This window comes from Dendrobates tinctorius, unplaced genomic scaffold (assembly GCF_039654945.1).
Source record: "Dendrobates tinctorius isolate UK_male_01 unplaced genomic scaffold, ASM3965494v1 ptg000222l, whole genome shotgun sequence".
Taxonomy (NCBI): domain Eukaryota; kingdom Metazoa; phylum Chordata; class Amphibia; order Anura; family Dendrobatidae; genus Dendrobates; species Dendrobates tinctorius.
This window is the reverse complement of record NW_027361889.1, coordinates 3410560-3431243: the sequence shown is the minus strand read 5'-3', so window position 1 is coordinate 3431243 and position 20684 is coordinate 3410560. Positions and strand designations below refer to the sequence as shown.

Sequence of the window (20684 nt, the reverse complement as noted above, 5' to 3'; positions counted from 1 at the left end):
TGCTCATATAGACGGCTTAAGGGGGCTGATCCTACTGACACATTCCCTTTAAAAAGCTGAGTAACAACCAATGTGTTTGCCATTGCTGCTCCCATATTGGTTGTCATCCTTTTTTGTTGATTCTTGATCAGCACATTGTCTAACTGCACAATTGTAGAGATTGCAGAACTGACTTTCCATCACCTTTTCGGGTTAAAGAGTACATCTCCCAGAATGCAAACTTTGAGAAAGCAAGGAATGCTGGGAGATTAGAACTCTGAAGCCCGGTATTGAATGGTAAATGTGACTCTGGCCCACGGTACAGGTAAGGCTGGTTTCACATTAGCATTTTTTTGCGCAGCGCATCGTGCGGGTCCATGCGTCATGTGCACGTATGTTTAACATGGTGTGCGCATGGTCTAGCGTGCGCACGCGTTCGTATGCGTTTTCGTGCGCATGCTATTTTCCGTCAAGTGCGCCTAGGCGCGCCCGACGCAACCTGTTGCATTTTTGGGTCCGTCCAACAGCGTAAAAAAAAACGCATGTACACGCTTGTGCACGGAATGCGACAAAATAACGAATTACAGTCTATGGGAACGCAGGCGTGTGCATGGACATGCGCACGCATGCGTTTTAAGAAACTGGTTAAAACGCATGCGCCTAAAAAACGCTAACGCATGCAAAATGCATGATGCGTTTTTTGCATGCACTTCTATTGCGCACAATGCACTGTGCTAAAAAACGCTAATGTGAAAGTAGCCTAACGCGGAATCTGTTTAACAATTTTCACCATATTTTATGTTTGGATTTTCTCCCTTTTTTGGTTTTTTGAAGTCACAGCGCGTCTCTTGGGCTAGAAGTAACCGCTCTGCTGCATATCAAAAACTTAGTAGTCTGCATTAACATGAATTATATACTTAAAGCACCACAATAAACAGAGGAACGTGCAATCCTGAGTCACACTAAGGTCTCTTTAAGGCAGAGCTATTGCACAATCTGATCAGCCCAACTCTTGGCATTCCTATGATGCTTCGCATGTTTTCCAATTGTACAGCAGGCAACCTCTAGATGACAAGCAAATAAGAAAAATCTGAAGTCTAATAATTTGTATTAATAACCAGACCAACGACTATAAACAAAAATAAAAAAAATCCTATGAATATACAGTGTTTTTTGCAATTATTATTATTATTTTTTATTATTTTGTACTTTTTTTTATATTTCTTCAAGTTTTTTAAAATAGCAGAAAAAAAGTACATAAGCAAAGGGGGAAAAAAAAAAAGTCACTCTTGACTCCAAAATTCTGCATTTTGAGTACGGTAATTTCAATAATGCGTAATAGGTTTTGTAGATGACCCTGTCACTCCCAATAAACAGGTTTTTTTAATTATTTTTTTTTATGTGAGGTTAAAACCACTGTTCTCCTGAATCCGGTGATGTTTTTCTTTTAATCCGGCGCTTCTCTGTTCCGGAGATATGGCTGTCTCTTCCGTATATATAAATCTAGCCTTGTTAGCTAAGTGGGCATGATCCTCAAGGCCTATATGTAGGTATCTTCACAATGACCACGCCTTGTTGGCTAAAAAGAATCAATTTATATACAGGGAAGAGGAGGCCATATCTCAGTAATGGAGAGACACAGAAATAAAAGAAATACACCTCCAAAATGCTACAATGACATAGCCAAAAAATAGGGGTCGTCATCCAGTGCCAAAATGGGAAATACTAGTCAGTCTAGAGTGCCGAGAATCATTTTAAAGGAAACTTCATATTGATCCTGATGAAGGGCGTTAGACAGTAGTAGACGGTGAGTCTCGCCGTTGCTCTCAGTGTCTGGCATTGGCTGTGGCGCTGACGTTACATCGACAGTCAATCCGTGAGCTCAGCGGCTCTGCAAGTGGAGACGGAACTCATAGAAGATGAGCTCGCCGATTGTCTGTCAACACGAAGTCAGCGCCGCAGCCAATGCCAGACACAAAGAGCAACGGAGAGACTCAGCGTCGGACCCACGAGAAGTCTGTACAGAAGAAGTCCCCTTTTGTTAGTTTTTATTGGTTGGCAAATAATTGTCCGTCATTGCCGCCATGTTTCATCAGGCCAGTGATTGTGACCGTGCGTTTGTAAGAACTTCTTTAAAAAGAGCCTTGAGGCTTGGATGTCCGTCATTTACGCTACCTATTAATTAGGTCCCATCCTTAGGTCATTAAAAGGCCTTTATGATGTTCCCCGTGCTTTGGTTTTTCAGGTAGGGTCACATAAGCTGCCCATCCTCTCTAAAAACAAAAAAACAAAAGCTTACGGCTGGCTGGAGTGGCCCTAGGGCACCGATCAGCCACCATCATTAATGCCCCTTAACCCTGCTGTCACAATCACTTAGGGCCATGAGTATGAGGGGCTTGGTTTTTTTTGTAATACAGCTTGGAGCCAATGGGAAGGGGCGGCTAAAGCCCTGCGAGGATTGTGTGTGTAGTACACCAGGTCACGTGTATACACAGCGAGTTGAGCACTGCCGGGAGCAGGCTCCAGCCTCTGCCCGCCTGGTGTAAGCTGTATGACCGGGTGCCCTCTGTGCCTAAGGAGCTGAAACCTTTGTGCTCTCCTGTCTAATCTTCAGCATGCTACCATGTCCTCGGCTGCATCCTCCAAGCAGGGAACGTCAGGTGAGTCTGCGCTACCGGCTCATCTGTTCTTCGCAATGAATGACTTATGTAACAAGTGCGGGAGGTCTCCAGTGGGGATGGAGAGATCTCTGCTGCTTTCATGCCTCATTTTTTACGTATGGTACTGATGCAAGTCCTCCCTGAGGAATAGCAGAACCGAGTTTGTCATTGGTTACAACTCATTGTGAACTGACTTGTATAATACTGGATTATGATATTTTATACATTATGCGCAAAGATACCGTAAGCCTGGTGAACTTTTAGATATTGCGGGGTTTGCATACGAGAAAAATCACTTGGACACCAAAAATTGGATCCCTTCTCAAGGGGCACCCCTTCTTTTCAGTCCTTCCCTTATATAAGGAGAGTAGAGTGAGTACCCTACATGGGGCCAGGGCTCAACGGTGACTGCACAATTGCCAGACAAGTTGCAACGACTATTTGAAAGCTGTAACTTCATGGGGGATGGGGATAGCTAAAGAGTACACCATATGCTATTTGCATTGACTTCTATGCCACTTGCGGCAAAATTTTTTTAGCACATCTGAAAACATTGGCGACACGACAGGAAATCATAAAATGCCATATTGCAATGCATCACCGCGATCTTACGATCCGGGTTCATATTAAACCCGCCTAAATACGATTTTTCAATTTTGTGTCCATGGATTCTCACAGCACGCGCCTAAGATAATGCCACAGAGTTGCCTGTAGTCCTACGCAAAAGCATACGACGAGTTAAGCCACGTTACCGAAATACCTGATCGCAGACTGCCGAATAGCAATCTCAGTTCTGCTACTTCAATATATTCTACCACCCTACGTTGACAGCATTCTAATTAACGTCGGGTCCCTATTGGCATGGAATTCACTGCACAATGGCGCCGGCCGAGCCGCCTTAGTCAATTTGCCTAGTTGCGAATTGTGAAACCGGCGACTATGCTCGTGCCAATAATGATTATATTTTCGAGGCTCCCATATGAATCCCAGTTCTGTCCCGGGCAGGTTACGGGTGTAATAAATCCCAGTGACAGGCTGGTCACCACTGACAGACACGGATGGGATAAAGTGACTTTCCTAATGAGATGTGGAGCCGCAGGCCTGCACAGGGGCCTTTGCCCCCAGCGGTCAGCCTGGACCCGTGTCTGTAAACAGATCCGGGGATTAAAGTCCTCCCTGCCACACAGTAATCATTCAAGCATTTCTAATCGCAAAAGGCTTTACAGAGAGATTCGGGTTTGGAAACACAGTGATCAGCTGGATGTTTCCGCTTTCATTTAACCCCCTCAACAGCGTTTTACAAAAACTATCGTTCCACTTCCCTTAATTCACTTGCCGATGTGGAAGAACGGATATACCTCAAAAACGGGTCACTGCATCTCTGGTCGTCAAAGGATTTTTAGCTTGTGTGCTGACATAGATCTCGTGATTTAAGGTATAAAGGTTTCGTCAGGGCGTCAGATGGCGTAGACTTCAAGTAATAATGCTTTCCTTCAGGCAGGAACATAGAAAAAAGGGAAAAATATCAAAACAGCGCCCCTTCTGGTGGGGGTGGGTGTAGCCGTAATAGCCTCCCTTGTCCATTCTGGGAATTTTGCTAAGTTTCCACCTGTCTTTCCATCCATAAGTTATGGCACCCAGGGCCGTAGCACCCCCTATTTCGGAGCCTGACAGCACTGTCTTGAAAATAAGTACACCCATTGCCCTAGGTTTAGCTCATACTTCATTCACATACTTTCCGTTAACATGAGAGGGATTTGGTGGAGCGTAACATCACGATACAGATATTTATGACATCTCATTTCCTACTATCGCTTTACTCGCTTCAGGGATGAACGAGTCGATCTGAAATTTCATCCAGTATTAAAGTTTTGACAAAAGGAAATCAATAAAAATGGTGATTCACCTGTTTTTTTATTCCCAACCAGACATATGACAAAGAATTCACTGTCGACAGTGACGCAATTACAGGCATGACAGGATCATGAATGAGTTCAAAGGAAAACTCCAGTCGCCATGTAATTTTACAATTATCTCCCCGCCCACAAAAATAAGGAAGAAAATAAAAGACAAATATATAAATCCTGATAATTTTATTAGAAGGGTCACATGATGCAACATTTCCTGATATGTTACATCCATGTCAATTCTCGCTCCCTCTGCTTCTGTCACTAGGTGGTGCCACTCCTTTGTTGTGGGCAATGCGGTGCAACAGATTTGCAGCTCTGTTTGATATGTTTGATATTCTGGGACTTGTGATACCGTCACGGTGGGGAACTTAAGGATTAATTCCTCAACTTGGTCATCTCAGAAACTCTCTTCTGTGAGCCTTGGGCTGGACTCACACTACATAAACGCCAGCTTCCTGCCTCGAGTTGCCAGTTATAGGTTATACCTGGCACTGGTTCAGTCCTTATTCCTATACTGCCTGATCCGGTGTGTTATTCTGTTGCTGACTTGAATTGTTTTGACCTCTGCCTGCCAATTCTGACTTCTCTGGTTTGGACCTGGTTTATACCACCCATCTCTGCCAACCCGTTCCACTGGCCAGCACCCACTCCATGAAGCCAACCCAGGGGACCATTTGCAAGTCCTGGTCCCTGTACAGAGATTAAAGGGTGAAAACCAGAGTGACTTGGATCTGATAGACTGAGTGGCTGGCTCAAAGTCTGTCCATGTAAGCCCTACTAAGAGCTGCCAGGCTACCACAAAAAGATCTACTTTACATGGTACTGTTTCATATAATGGTTAGAGTGATCTCATCTATTGGCCAGAGCTACAAGGCTATCTTCCCTCTCTGTAAGACTGTGCTGTCTTGTTACACAGACAACCTATTGATTTGAGCCACATTCAACCACAGATTACAGATGATTACTGTGGATTGAAACAAGGGTGACATGATGTGACCTGCTTATTGTCAAGAAACCAATCTAAAAAGTTTGAGTTGTCCAACGTAGAGGATCCTTTTCAGTAGTAGCTGCGCCCAATCTACAGATCAACGTGTAATAATAATGTGATGTACAACATGGTTGTTGCAGTTTTGGGTTCTTCCCATAGAAGTCATATAGAAGGTAACCACTTTAAGCTTCTACAATGTAGAAAAAATACTGTAATAACGAATATTGGAATCAAAAAGCTTATATAATATACAGGAAATAAGAATGAGAGAAAATATTTCATAACATTTTTGCCTAGTCGTCCTGATATTTTGAAATAATTTGAAGGTATTAGGCATGATGACTTAAGGACTTGGGATTACTTTAAGGTATTGCAGTCAGACTCGCGACACAAGGGCAATCTCTGAGACGTTCATATATTTCTGGCACTTGATGGGTTTATAGGAATTACTCATAATTGCAGATAAGGATTAAAATGTCCTCACCTTATATAACCCACTTTTAAATGACACTGGAACATCGGCAGGCAGTTAATAAGATGGCTCAGTGGAGAAAACTGGGAGGGAGATTCAGATTGTGAGCCCCATCGGGGACAGTGATGAAAATGTGTGCAAACTGTAAAGCGCTGCGGAATATGTTAGCGCTATATAAAAATAAAGATTATTATTATTATTATTATATCAAAGGAGACAAATAGTTAGAATCCACCTCCCTTTATTGTACGTGACCTTTGTAGTTTATTAGTTCGCCCAATACAGGCATCCAGTCCAGTCTTTCGTGACAAACAGTTTCAACTTGTGTCCCTGACATCCTCATCATGGCATCCTACGTTTGGAGACGTCATGGGGCCTAGTAGATACTAGGGATGTCCAGGATAATGGACGAAGAAGTGATGACGGGTAGCCACCTAAGACCAACTGGACGCCGGACCACAGAATCGAGACTCAAATTGCTCATCTTTAGGCCAGTATCAAGAAAAGTCAACGTTTAACTAAACTAAACCTATACCCAATGCAAGATATTTGTGGTTTCTTCTAGACACAGCACCATCCTAGATTGCTCCTTCACTTCTTCGAGGCTATATTACGATACCACACATTGGAATAAAAAATTCTGGCAAAACGTTGCAAAAGGTGCTGTGTATTAGACAATAGTAAAACCAAGTTCCGTTTTATGTCTTGCAAATTCAAGTGGTGATTTTCTAAATGAAACCTTATACTTTTCCCCCAGGAGATCCTGAGTGACTCTTCCACCATGCTCGATTTTCACGCTCTGTGATCTCAGCGGCGTCCACCTGCTCGTTTTCATTTTGGAGAGCATAAATGAAAGGCAGCTGATTATTACAAGGATTGTCAGAGTAGATGAGACAGAAGCTACAGGTAGCCTGGAGGTAACACAATTTGACTGAGAGAACACATATTTCACATACTCCAGAGATCAGCGTCTCGCTTCAGCTAGGAGCTCTTCTACAACAATGTTGACTTAAACAGCGACAATGAATTTGTGGATTCTGAACTCTTCGGCAGAAGTAATCCTTCACCACAGAATTTGTCTCCCATTCTGCTGATCTAATAATGAACCTAGAAGACTTTTCCATGTTTACTTAACAGTCTTTAAAAAAGCATCTTGTGAAACTGAAAGGAATAAAGAATAGATATTCCGACAAAATTAAGTTATAGGTAACCATGTTCACTGGTTGATGGTGTGATTGCAGTCACCGGGTGGTCGTGGTGAGGCCACGATGAGGCAGAAAACCACAAAGTCATGTAGGTTCATAAAGCTTTAAATCTGACTTGTTTGATATTGGCCGTGGGGTTTTGTGGACAGACCTACAAAAACCACCCAACCATTATCAATCAACGATGAATGTTTATATTCAACATGAATATCACAAAGACTTGTATGGTGATGAAGTTTTCTAGGACAACTTAGCCACATCTCAGCCACCTGGCTACATGGTGTCATGCCCCATGTCTGACTCATGACCATCACCCTAAGGGTGTATTTACACTGGCTGATTTCTAGGAACGCTCGTTTCCCGATAATTGGCTAGTATCAACTGGTTGCCAATCACCCAAAAAACGAACAAAATGTTCTTTCATTGTGGAATGATTATTAAGCTTGCATGGAAGCATATTGGACTGTGTAAACAGGACATGTGCTACCAAGAACAATGACAGCCTATGCGCTCTAAACCATCTATTACCGATCCTTCTCAACACATCGGAAGTGTGGTTGTCCTGCATAAATAGGCTTTTATCACTAAACGGTCACTGGTCATGTAATGTAAAGGCACCTTAGTGCTGGCCAGACATATCTCCCCCAACCACCACATACACATGAAGGCTTTGCCAAATGTGCAAGTATATTTTCAATGTCCGGAGGTTAATAAGCTCATTTCCCAGGAGAACAATAAATCTCGTCTGGTCTAGACGTTCACACAAACACATTAGATCGTTGGTCAATCTCACTGGCATTGATTTTGGTGGTTGTATAATTGGTTAGTAAGTAACGACTCCCAACCGCTGCTATGTCGCTGGTGAGATCTGCCTGTGTGGCAGCTCACTAGCGACCACTTAGCGATGCCCCAGCGATCCTGACCGCATCATATCGCTGGTCGGGATCGCTGGTGCATCGCTAAGTGTGACAGTACCTTTAGATGACAACTATGACAAGCTCTATCAACATGTGGCCAATTACCTCTCAGGCATCAAAATATTCTGGAGCACTTACAGACATTTCCAACACTCATTGTTCACAATGGGGCTCACAATCAAAATTCCCTATCACCATGTTTTGAAGCAAAGCCCCCCATAAACATTAGACCAATGTCCGTCGAACCCGCGGATATTGACGGGCTCGACCGACACTCTGTATGTGGGTGCCGGTCAACTGATTGTCGGGTGAGATGTTTATTGGGCTTCCCCAATTTTAGACTGGCCACCTAATGTCTGTGGGGGCTTAAGGAAGAAAACCAAAGGAAATCCATGCAAACATGGGGAGAACATACAAACTCCATGTAGATGTCACCCATGGTACGACATAAAGCAGGATCCCAGTGATGCCAGTGGTGCTAATCACTGACGTACTGTGTGACTGCTGTATTATTTTTTTTTTTAATTTTAGGATTTTTGCTACTTCTTTTTAGTATTTTTCTTCCCACAAATTGGACAACCCCTTTAGTGTCCGTTTCAAAATATCGGTGGACACTACTGGAACGTAATCAAATTATGTAAATTCAATTTTTTTTTAATTATTTTAATATTTAGCTAAAAACTTTAACCAGTTTTAAAAAGTTAATCCTTCACTTTGTATTCTTATAAATATGAATTGTTTTAACCTAAAGCGGATGATACGGCGTCTTGTTTTCTTAACTTTGCTCTTACCTTTCTTGTGTATTTAGCATAAGAGAGGTGAGGAGCCGAAATAATGGCCATCACAGACAGGCAGATATCTCACTGACTTGGAGGACCATGGGTGGGAAATTAATCTCAGGGCCTCGTGTACACACCAGCTTTCCCTTTCATGCGGAGGACAAGTTTGAGTTCACAGGTCAGATATTAATAACATATAAAGAAAATTATTATATATCGAATAGAACAATTTTTAGATGGATTCCTTGTGAAAGACATTCCATGGACGATGTTCAGGCTGACTCGGACAAACTAAGTGTTTGGGCATCCATGTGGTCTTTGAGATTCTAAGTAGATAAATGAAAAGTTACGCAAATGGGAGACAACTTGTGCAAAATATTAGGACTAACCATTCTCTTACAGGTGTCATATGTTCCAGGGGATGTAGGTGTAGGAGAGTCACTTGTGGAGAATGATCTGGATGTACTTGTAGATCACAACGGCTTCTAAAGCCAGCAGGACGTTCTCATGTATTAAGAGGCATGGCCTCCCAGGACACAGACATAATACTACAACTTTACAAAGCGTTAGTCAGGCTTCATCTAGAATCCGCAGTTCAGGTCTCGGCACCAGTCCTTTAAAAAAGTTTCCGTAAAGTTATAAAAAGTACAAAGAAGCGCCACAAAGCATGAAGGGGCTTAATTATGACGAAATATTAAAATAACTACATTGATTACTCGAGTAGAGAAGTTTAAGAATTGACATGATTATCTTGTACTAGTACATAGACGACCCATACAAAATACATGGTCACACCCTGTTTTGTGTAAAACCCCTTACAAAAACAAGATGGAGTTTCTTCCCTCTGAAGAAAAGAAAGGTTCAAACTCCAGAGGAGACAACCCTTCTTAAACAAGAGAACTATTAATCTGTTATGTGTTTTCCCTCTGAAGAAAAGAAAGGTTCAAACTCCAGAGGAGACAACCCTTCTTAAACAAGAGAACTATTAATCTGTTATGTGTTTTCACATTGCGTTTAGGCAACCGTTCTGTGGCCCGTCGGGGCTTATGTCCGAACCACCCGCCAAATGGAATTCGGACGTATGCAGCGACGGGACCAGACTATATTGGTTCTGAAAGGGCAAACGTGAGCTCTGCCGTGCATTATAGTCTATGGTCCCGTTGGCGCATATGTCCAAATCCCATTTTGCTGGGGCTCGGACATAAGCCCTAACGGGACCACAGAACGGGTGCCTAAACGCAATGTGAAAGCACCTTTAGACTGCTCCACATATTAATAGTTCTCATGGTTAATGGTTAAGAAGTGTTGTCTCCTCTGGAGACTGAACCTTTCTTTTCCTTAAAGGGAAGAAACCCTTTCTTGTCAGGAGCTGGTCACAGCAGGAACTGTTTGATGGCTTCAAAACTAAGGCTTACGTGAATTTTTAGAAAGAAACACCCAAATACTTATAATGTAAATGTGTAAATGAATGTCGATCCAGACGATCAACACTCGGGATCAAGAAGGAAAAAAACTTACTCTTAGGGAAAAGTGGATCATGAATTATGGTTGTACCTATTTTTTCCCATCCCTCGGTTGAATTTGTCTTTTTTCAACCGTACTATGTCAACTATGCATCCGGTTCCCTTTAAAAAGGATTTAAACTGAACTTATTTCATCCTTTGGCTTGCATTGCGGAGAGATTGGTACCGGAGACGTCTGCGTTACATATCCACTATGGCAGGAAATGGGATCGAGTGGTTTGGAGAGCATCAGGCACCTGCATGTCTGTCTATTCTTCTAATCTCATCATCGCGTATCACTTTGTGAGCCATTCCCCATTCTTGTAAACAGTCGACAGGGAGTGGTTAGCGATCGCTGCCAACTGAGGCTGAAACTTTGTGAGCAGCATATGGGCTGGAAAACAAGTGCGGCTCGCGTGGAGATGTTTTACCAGCAGCATGCAACAATCAGCTCTGCACTGCTCGGAAACAGCGAGGAGGACACAATCCACTCAGGAAACAAATCCATTTCCTTCCTATATGAAACTTAATTTCACAGCAGAGACTTGGAGTATGAGGAGCGCTCAGCACAAGGTAGGAGATCACTCATGGCCGTCTTGTAGAAAATCATCCACTCGTCAAGGAATGTGCAGCATGTCAATGTGATCGTATCATCTATGGACTTTCTAGAAGCACCAGACCCAGCAGGATTTAGGAAAAGTTTCTAGTTGTACCAGATCGATCACCGAATAGACACCGATTCTACGATCTAATTCTATATCAAGCGAGGGAAATCATTCTCATAGAAGTTCTTTGCATAACGTAGTTTATTAATGTCATTTACGACGGCCAATTATGTTGTAATGTCTTGTAAAATGTCTTCGCAAAAATACGATTCTCCTCGTCAAAGGATTTGGAAAATTATGGTGCAAAAAATAAACTTGGCTATCCTTTTTATGGACCACCAACATTTATTTTTATTTTACTCACTGGATATAGCGCCATTAATTCCATAGCACTTTTCAGATATCGTCATCGTTGTCCCCATTGGGGCTCACAATCTAGATTCCGTATCAGTATGTCTTCGGAGTTTGTGAGGAAACCGGAGAACCTGAAGGAAACCCACACAAATACGGGGAGAACATACAGACTCCTTGCAGATGTTGTCCTTGGTGGGAGTTGACCAACCACTGAGACACCGTATAGCCCACATTACCGATTTTTGCCATACGCTCTCCATACTTCTTGACAATGACAGTTATTTCTCCCGACACTCTTATACAATGAGGCAAATCCTTCGAGAAGAAAGCAGCTTCTAGACACCTCTGGTGGCAGCTTACCACTTGAGCCCACGATCTCAATGCGTCCGATACTTTTTTCCTCCTGACATCCTCTGTTTGAGGAGCGTCAAGAGACACCCATGCACAAAAGACAGTTGGCCGATGCTGTTCAGACGACTTTGCGATAACGTGTAAGCTGGCTCTTCGTTATTAATTATCCCAACACGGATAGAAGGGAATTTCCATGGTTTCTCGCCAGAGGAGATTTCTCCCCACTAGGATATAAATGTCACACTCGTCTCCTTCAGTCTAGAATCATCCACTGCTTTCAATATCTTTTTTTTTTACATGGTATATAATCTACCATACATGTGGAATTATATTCCTACCCTTCTTAAAAAGCTATAATTTGGTGGGAAGCATTACAGGAGTGGATGGATGGATGGATGGATGGATGGATGGATCTTTGAGCAGATAAGGGAGTGGGAAATAAAGATAAGGGTCTCTTAATAGGTTGACATAGATTTCAGTGGAAAGTAGAGGAAAATAGTTGCAGTAAAGTGGATGGCATTTTAAGTGTAAGTTCACACTAGGTGGTTTTTCAGCTTTTTTTTTCGGCAGTAAATCTGATCTCTTGGCAGGAAAGAAGCTGCTGAAAAAAAGCAGATTTTCCTTGTATTTTCATGCTTTTTTGCTGCTGTTTTGGCATGCTAGATTTCTCTTGTGCATGCTGATAAAATGCAGTGTTGAAAAAAAGTCCTATTCTATAGAATCAGGTTTTGGCAGAAAAAAATGCAGCAAAACCTGATACCTGTTTTTTTGGAGCGTGTTTTGATTGTTTTTTCATCACCCATTCATTTCAATGAGTGAAAAACGCTAAAAGAAGTGACATGCTCCATTGTGCAAAAAAAAAAAAACATACAAAGCACAAACTCCTGATGACAAAAAAAACATCCTGTGTACATGAGATTTCTGAAATCTCATAGACTTTGCTGGTACTGTGAAACGTAACTGAAAATTTGCATTAAAAAAGCATTAAAAAAACCACTGCAAAACCGCCAAGGAAATAATTGATAAACAGAGCAGATTTTAAGGCTGAGGTGTGTCAATCCTTTTTGCACATAGCTCCCTTTGCAACACGTGCAATCAGTGACAAAATTTGCATGCATTAGAAAAAAAATTAATTCCCTTTTAAGAACGCGCAGGTTTTCCACCCAGGTTTTCCATCCAAAACAAAAGTTGTTTTGGATGGAAATGGCAAAATTCTTGGTGGAACCGTGCTGGGTGGAAAACCTGCGAGTTCTCAAAAGGGAATTAATTTTTTTCTAATGTATCGACAACAAAATTGGCTGTAAAATCTGCGCATCACACATGCCGTAACGGGATCTGCGGCGGATCTGGACGTAACACAAGAATTCTGCCAATTCCGCTGTATTGCAGAGGTATTTACTAACTAGCTGAAGAGCCTGGCGTTGCCCGGGAATATTAACTAACTGTGGGTCCAGCTCTCTCCCTTATCAGCCCCGCTGTCCACCCGCCATCATGCTCTCTCCTTCCGCAGCCCCGCTCTCCAACCGCTGTCCCGTTCTATCCCTCCGCAGCTTTGCTCTCCATCGGTGTCCAGCTCTCCCTCCACAGCCCCGCTCTCTCCATCCACAGCCCCGCTCTATCCCTCTGCGGCCCCGCTCTATCCCTCCGCAGCCCCGCTCTCCAGCCGCTGTCCCGTTCTATCCCTCCGCAGCTTTGCTCTCCATCGGTGTCCAGCTCTCCCTCCACAGCCCCGCTCTCTCCATCCACAGCCCCGCTCTATCCCTCTGCGGCCCCGCTCTATCCCTCCGCAGCCCCGCTCTCCAGCCGCTGTCCCGTTCTATCCCTCCGCAGCTTTGCTCTCCATCCGTGTCCAGCTCTCCCTCCACAGCCCCGCTCTCTCCATCCACAGCCCCGCTCTATCCCTCCGCGGTCCCACTCTCCACGCGCCGTCCTGCGCTATCCCTCCGCAGCCCCGCTCTCTCCCTTGCAGCTCCACTCTCGTCCCGCACTTTCCCTCTGCAACCTCTCTCTCCAGCCGTCAGTGGTCGAGGCTTGATACATATACACACACACACATACACACACTCAGCTTTATATATATATATATATATATATATATATATATATAGATAGAGAGAGATAGAGCGATAGAGAGATAGATATAGATAGAAGTAATCCTGGGTAGAAGAATATACAATGCAGTTGGGTAGCATCATAAAGCAAACAGGGGATGCGGGGGCCAACCTATAGGCTATGTGCAGAAGGCTTTAATCATACGACTGCCTCGAAGACTCCTATTCTAAGGCTAAGTGCACACGTTGCAGAAAATTTCTGCTCAAAAACCCGAATCCCTTCCCAGAAACTGCACCTATTTTTCCTTGGCGGTTTTTGAGCGTTTTTTGATGCGTTTTTTTCCGCAGCGGTTTCAAACCGCATGGAAGAAGCCAAAACCGCGGAAAAATCCGCAAAATTAATTAGCATGCTGCGGTTTTTACCGCGATGCGTTTTTTTTCGCGGTAAAAAAACGCATCAATGTGCACAAAAAGTGCAAAATGCATAGAAATGACTGGGAAGCTTATTTTTAGCGGTTTTATAGCGGTTTTATAGTGAAAACTGCGTTAAAAACCGCTAAAAAAACACTGTGTGTGAACACAGCCTAATTGTTGTACACTTTTACCCAATTTTCATTGGCATGTACAAAATAACTCAGATGTGGATATGAATTTATTAAAGCAGGCAGCCAAGCGAGACTCCACGAACAGCAAAACCGGAGGTCAATGTTATTACCGAACATTTTTAGCGCTACGTTAACTCTGTGACTTCATGTTCTTTCTTATTTGCAACTTGCATCATTAGTTTTGGCACCATAAAAGTGCAGCAGCCGAACAGACGAGGACAGGAGTGGTATGTGGGTCAGCGCTGTTTCAGCTGCGTTGTTAAAGTCCCTGTTCTTCCGAGAGATCGCATGGCACAGGATTCCAAGTACGCATGAATTATTGAGCGCTAATGTTACATAATTAAATCCCTCATCGTTATATTTCTGCTGCATTTTATTGACAAAACTATATTAAAAGTTGGAAATACAAAGCATCTAACAGCGAAGATGAACTTTCGGTGTTTACCACATGGGTATTATTCGGCTTTCACACATCGTCTTGGACACGTAGCTTCCTAATCAAGAGCGGTCTTGTCCATGGATGTGCTGATAGAGTTTATTGAGGAAATAAAAATGTACCTACTGATTTATTAAGAGGTGCTCAACCGTAAAGGGAACCATGTATGTGTGTGTGGGGCAAAAGATTCAGAACTTGAAATTGTATTAATTTGAGCTGTAACTCTTTCTTTAGTTAGGAGTCCAGTGGGAGGTCCTACAGGCACTGGCAGCCTTTCAGTGGCAGAGACATCTGTCAATAACTGGTGACGGCTGCCCACTGGACTCTACAGGTGACGGCTGCCCACTGGACTCTACAGGTGACGGCTGCCCACTGGACTCTACAGGTGACGGCTGCCCACTGGACTCTACAGGTGACGGCTGCCCCCTGGACTCTACAGGTGACGGCTGCCCCCTGGACTCTACAGGTGACGGCTGCCCCCTGGACTCTACAGGTGACGGCTGCCCCCTGGACTCTACAGGTGACGGCTGCCCCCTGGACTCTACAGGTGACGGCTGCCCCCTGGACTCTACAGGTGACGGCTGCCCCCTGGACTCTACAGGTGACGGCTGCCCCCTGGACTCTACAGGTGACGGCTGCCCCCTGGACTCTACAGGTGACGGCTGCCCCCTGGACTCTACAGGTGACGGCTGCCCCCTGGACTCTACAGGTGACGGCTGCCCCCTGGACTCTACAGGTGACGGCTGCCCCCTGGACTCTACAGGTGACGGCTGCCCCCTGGACTCTACAGGTGACGGCTGCCCCCTGGACTCTACAGGTGACGGCTGCCCCCTGGACTCTACAGGTGACGGCTGCCCCCTGGACTCTACAGGTGACGGCTGCCCCCTGGACTCTACAGGTGACGGCTGCCCCCTGGACTCTTCAGTGGGCAGTCGTCATCTGAAGAGTCCAGTGGGCAGTCGTCATCTGAAGAGTCCAGTGGGCAGTCGTCATCTGAAGAGTCCAGTGGGCAGTCGTCATCTGAAGGGTCCAGTGGGCAGTCGTCATCTGAAGGGTCCAGTGGGCAGTCGTCATCTGAAGGGTCCAGTGGGCAGTCGTCATCTGAAGGGTCCAGTGGGCAGTCGTCATCTGAAGGGTCCAGTGGGCAGTCGTCATCTGAAGGGTCCAGTGGGCAGTCGTCATCTGAAGGGTCCAGTGGGCAGTCGACATCTGAAGGGTCCAGTGGGCAGTCGTCATCTGAAGGGTCCAGTGGGCAGTCGTCATCTGAAGGGTCCAGTGGGCAGTCGTCATCTGAAGGGTCCAGTGGGCAGTCGTCATCTGAAGGGTCCAGTGGGCAGTCGTCATCTGAAGGGTCCAGTGGGCAGTCGTCATCTGAAGGGTCCAGTTGGCAGTCGTCATCTGAAGGGTCCAGTGGGCAGTCGTCATCTGAAGGGTCCAGTGGGCAGTCGTCATCTGAAGGGTCCAGTGGGCAGTCGTCAACTGAAGGGTCCAGTGGGCAGTCGTCATCTGGACTATTCAGGCCCAGAATGAGCAAAGACTGAAGCGAATAAATGACTATTGAATTTTTTTCCCCACTCAAATCTACATTGGCCTGCTCAGCTCATTTTACTCTTAAACATGGTGTCTGCAGGTTGGACATCATGTTCAGCTCCACGGGTTCTCTTTAATTTACTACTTGCACTATGGATAGCTGAAAATAAAATTCTGATTTCACCTGATGAAGTGGACGGTTCATAACAGAAATTGTAGTTTTCTCAAGGTGAACATTAGACGTCTTCTTCATTGGATAATGTGCAGAGTTGACGATACCCTACATCTGTCCATTGTGCCATTTCTGATCAAACCCAGATGAGCAATCGGAGACGTGTAGCAAGCCAATGATCATCTGGTTTATGACAGGTGCTTCTGGCTAAGTCTCATCATATACCTAGTAGCTACCATATTTTCTTCAAAAAGGCATTATCCCTTAAATTTGTATTTAAATTTACTATTGGAACATCTAATAAAATCCGATTTGAGTCGGACCTCTTTACCACCCTCAGCCCAATGTCAATTTGACCTTGAGCTGATGACTTGGGAAATCTGAGACAAATTTGTTAATAGGGACCCGGTGTACGATAATCACAATAAATATACCCTGGTTACTATGCAGCGCTTCCCTAGCAACCAGTCTGTCTCAAGCGGTTGGTTGTTGCCAAACACCACAAACATCGTTGTTTGTTCTGATATCAGAAGTAAACTTGAGATATGCACTTTATTGGCCATATCAATGGAGGAGGCACAATACAAAGACTAGTGAGGCTCCTTCTTCAGGACCTCATCACTCATTTGGCCCTCTTTAAAACGCAAAGCTAAAATAATAGCTACAAAAAGTGGCTCTCTCTGGAGGATCCGCTACACCCATGACACACACAGATAGCCTGTTGCTAGCAATAGTCACTGTGTAATACTTCATTTTCCCTGTGGTGGCGCTGCAGAGAAAGCGAGAAACACTTCCTTCTATGCTGTTTTTTTTTCTGGTTACTGTTACGAGCTGCAAATACTGCTATTCTAACGTCTAACTCCATTTATCGAGCTGTTTTTCCCCCTGTAATTAGAATTAATGACCAATAACGATGAATCAACTTCGCCAGCAGACAAATTTGCACAATTAAGGATGACATTTTACGTGAACAACAGGAAAAGGCCTTAACGGGGTGAGGCGGGTTCACTGCTGGCGAAAACCTTGTTTGCCTATCACAAAGGATTAGATTTGAGTATTCGGTATTATTCGGCTTACACATAGGTTTGTTAACCTATTGTCGTTGTCTTCTTCTCTCCCGCAGCTCGGCTGGTGACCAGCTAAGAAGCCATTGACTTGTATCACTATGTGGAGTTGTGAAGATTTTAATTATACCGACAACAACCAAGAGCAGCGCTTGTGCCATGATTTCCACCTTGTCCTCTTCATCTTCTCCATCCTCTACCTCATCGTTTGCTTCCCAACCAGTCTGTGCTACAACGTGCAGCTCGTACTTGTTAATTTATATAACAAAGCAACCATGACTATGCCTGATGTCTATTTTGTGAACATGGCCATCGCTGGACTGATCATCAACGCTGTGGCCCCGGTCTATCTTCTAGGACCAGAGTACACCAAGTGGTCCTTATGGAGCTTCGGGAACGAGGTTTATATCACGTTACTGATTCTCTTTAACGTATCGTCTTTGGTGATCATGTATTCTACGACTTTGCTCAGCTTGGACTATTACATAGAGTGTGCTCTGCCAAGAACATATATGTCCAGCGTCTACAACACCAAGCATGTGTGTGGCTTCATCTGGGGTGGAGCAGTGTTGACTAGCTTCTCCTCACTGCTCTTCTACATCTGCAATCACGTCTCCACCAAAATCATCGAGTGCTCCAAGATGCAAAATCGGGAGGCGGCCGATGCCATCATGGTCCTCATTGGATATGTGGTGCCTGTTCTTGCAGTACTTTACGCTTTGGCGCTCATTTTGCAGATACGTAAGGAAGCAACTCCTCTTGACCAGGACTCGGGTAGACTGGACCCGTCAGTGCATCGGCTGTTAATTGCCACCGTCTGCACACAGTTTATATTATGGACGCCATATTATGCCACTCTTATGGTAAACACTTTCACAGACATTCACGTGAAGTCCACTGACCACCGTTTCATGAGGACATTTCACTTCATTGAAGGACTCTCTAGCTTCTTGGCCTTTTCAAGCAGCTTTGTCATACCTCTATTACATAGACATATTAACAAAAGCTTTCACAGTAAATTACAGAGGTTGCTTAAAAAACTGCACTGTGGGAATCAGGGATGCCCGCACGAGCGTACGGTAGTTCAGCAGGTGATGACTTAAAAAACATAATCCCCAAATGGTATTACATGTGGTCCGCCACTAATAATGAGGTATTGTTTTAGCTTCGAGCCTTAGCATGACCACACGTCAATTATCCTAATTCATGTCAGCGGATTATCTATACTTGTTTAATCCTAATTATGAAAACTTTTATAGAATGACATGTTTAAAACTTGCTACGAGCCCATGGTGGAAGGGCTTAAAAAAAAAAAAAAAAAAAACAGCCTACGAGGTGCCAAACCGTTGCGCTCAACACATTCTAGGCCGGAATTAAACCCATCCACATATCCAAGAACTGACTTTCCAATGGGTAAATTTGAAGTTACCGCCATACATTTCTTTGCAAAGTTTTATTGGCAAAGACAGAAAAAAAAAGAAAAGAAGGACATCTCGTGGCTGAACGTTCTCCACGATTAACGGCAAAGCACTTTGATACTGTAGAAAAGTATTATATTCTCATTAACACAGTGTGAAGTTGTCTTATTCTAATGTATGCAACCAGCTTTCTATAGTTTGACTACTAAGTGAAGAAAATGAGCAGATACCCAGTAGTTGTATCAATAACAGGTTGAAAGTTGACTTTTTTTTCAGTATTTTTAACAAATCCAGGATAAATAATAAATCATGTTGATGAAGGACAAGTAAATGACTGAAGATTCAAATGATCTTTACGTAATGGTTATGCCGAAATGTGGTGCACAGACTTACCCCGATCACTCGCCGCAGTCTGCTATGTCTACATTTCATCTATATGAGCTGACATACAAATTACACATAATTCCTCAACCCAGTTTTTGCCAGATAACTTTATTACAGTCCCAGGCAACATGATTATTCTACATTCCTGGTGAAATTCTTGTCTAGCAGTAAATGCCACATGCTTGGCAGCTAGAAAAAAAAATGTTCCAAAAAACTTCAAAAGATAAAAAAAAAACAAGTTTTACACGAAGGAGCTGCTAATAAGTCACTAAACATAAAGACTGATGAACCCAAAAAAATGTTACCTGTACACAGGACAAGTTTTAGATGAAGCGGGGCCCTGGGCAAAACTTTAAAGTGGGGCCCCAAATGCTCACATACCATTACACAGAAACATTTCGACAATATTGAAGTATCTTGATGCTTGTTTCGCAGCCTCTTCACAATGGCTGAAGAAGAATGATGGGCACAGAACGATCACTAGTAGATCAATCTGTCCCCATACAGTATCCTGTTATCAGCAGCACATCTACAGTTTACACCGGGCGATGTGCTGCTGAGAACAATGATTTTTGTTCCGGCATAAACAATCCAATCACTCGATGAATAGGCAGCATTTTGCTAGTTCAGTATAATGCACCCCATAGTCCTCCAAATAATATAATGCACCCATAGTCTGCCATATAGTATAATGCACCCACCATAGTCCCCCATATAGTATAATACACTCCCCATAGTCTTCTGTATAGTAAAATACACTTCCCATAGACCTCCGTATAGTATAATGCACTCCTCGTAGTCCTCCATACATCATAATTCACAGCACATAGTCCTCAATATAGTAAAATGTTCCCATAGTCTTCCATATTGCATAATGCACCACCCATACTTCTCCATAATACAATGCACTCCTCATACTATAATGCACCCCATAGTCCTTAATACAGTATAATGCACTCCCCATAGTTCTCCATACAGTATAATGCATTCCTTATAGTTCTCCATACAGTATAATGCACCCACCCCACATAGTCCATGATAAAGTATAAGGCAGCTCCCATATAGTACATGTAGTATAACGCACTCCCCATAGACTTCGACAGAGTACAATGCGGCCCCAGAGAGTGCAATGCGGCCCCATAGAGTGCAATGCGGCCCCATAGAGTGCAATGCGGCCCCATAGAGTGCAATGCGGCCCCATAGAGTGCAATGCGGCCCCATAGAGTGCAATGCGGCCCCATAGAGTGCAATGCGGCCCCATAGAGTGCAATGCGGCCCCATAGAGTGCAATGCGGCCCCATA

General features: G+C 43.9%; 2 protein-coding genes across 8 annotated transcripts in view; one reads left to right on the top strand and one right to left on the bottom strand.

Moving 5' to 3' along the window:
• The window catches only part of GPR146 (G protein-coupled receptor 146), a 39862-nt gene extending 20533 nt beyond the window's left edge, over nt 1–19329 (top strand). Inside the window, exons 1-2 of one of the 2 annotated variants that reach the window (XM_073555207.1) lie at nt 10761–10985; nt 17640–19329. In XM_073555207.1, coding sequence (XP_073411308.1) covers nt 17682–18683 — 1002 coding nt within the window. In that variant the 5' untranslated portion in view covers nt 10761–10985; nt 17640–17681 and the 3' untranslated portion in view covers nt 18684–19329. Of the gene's footprint in view, nt 1–10760; nt 10986–17639 lie in introns of those variants that run through there. The other variant, XM_073555208.1, reaches the window with a different exon arrangement.
• The window catches only part of CHLSN (cholesin), a 219615-nt gene that overhangs the window by 66003 nt on the left and 132928 nt on the right, over nt 1–20684 (bottom strand). The gene's annotated exons all lie outside the window — the stretch shown is intronic.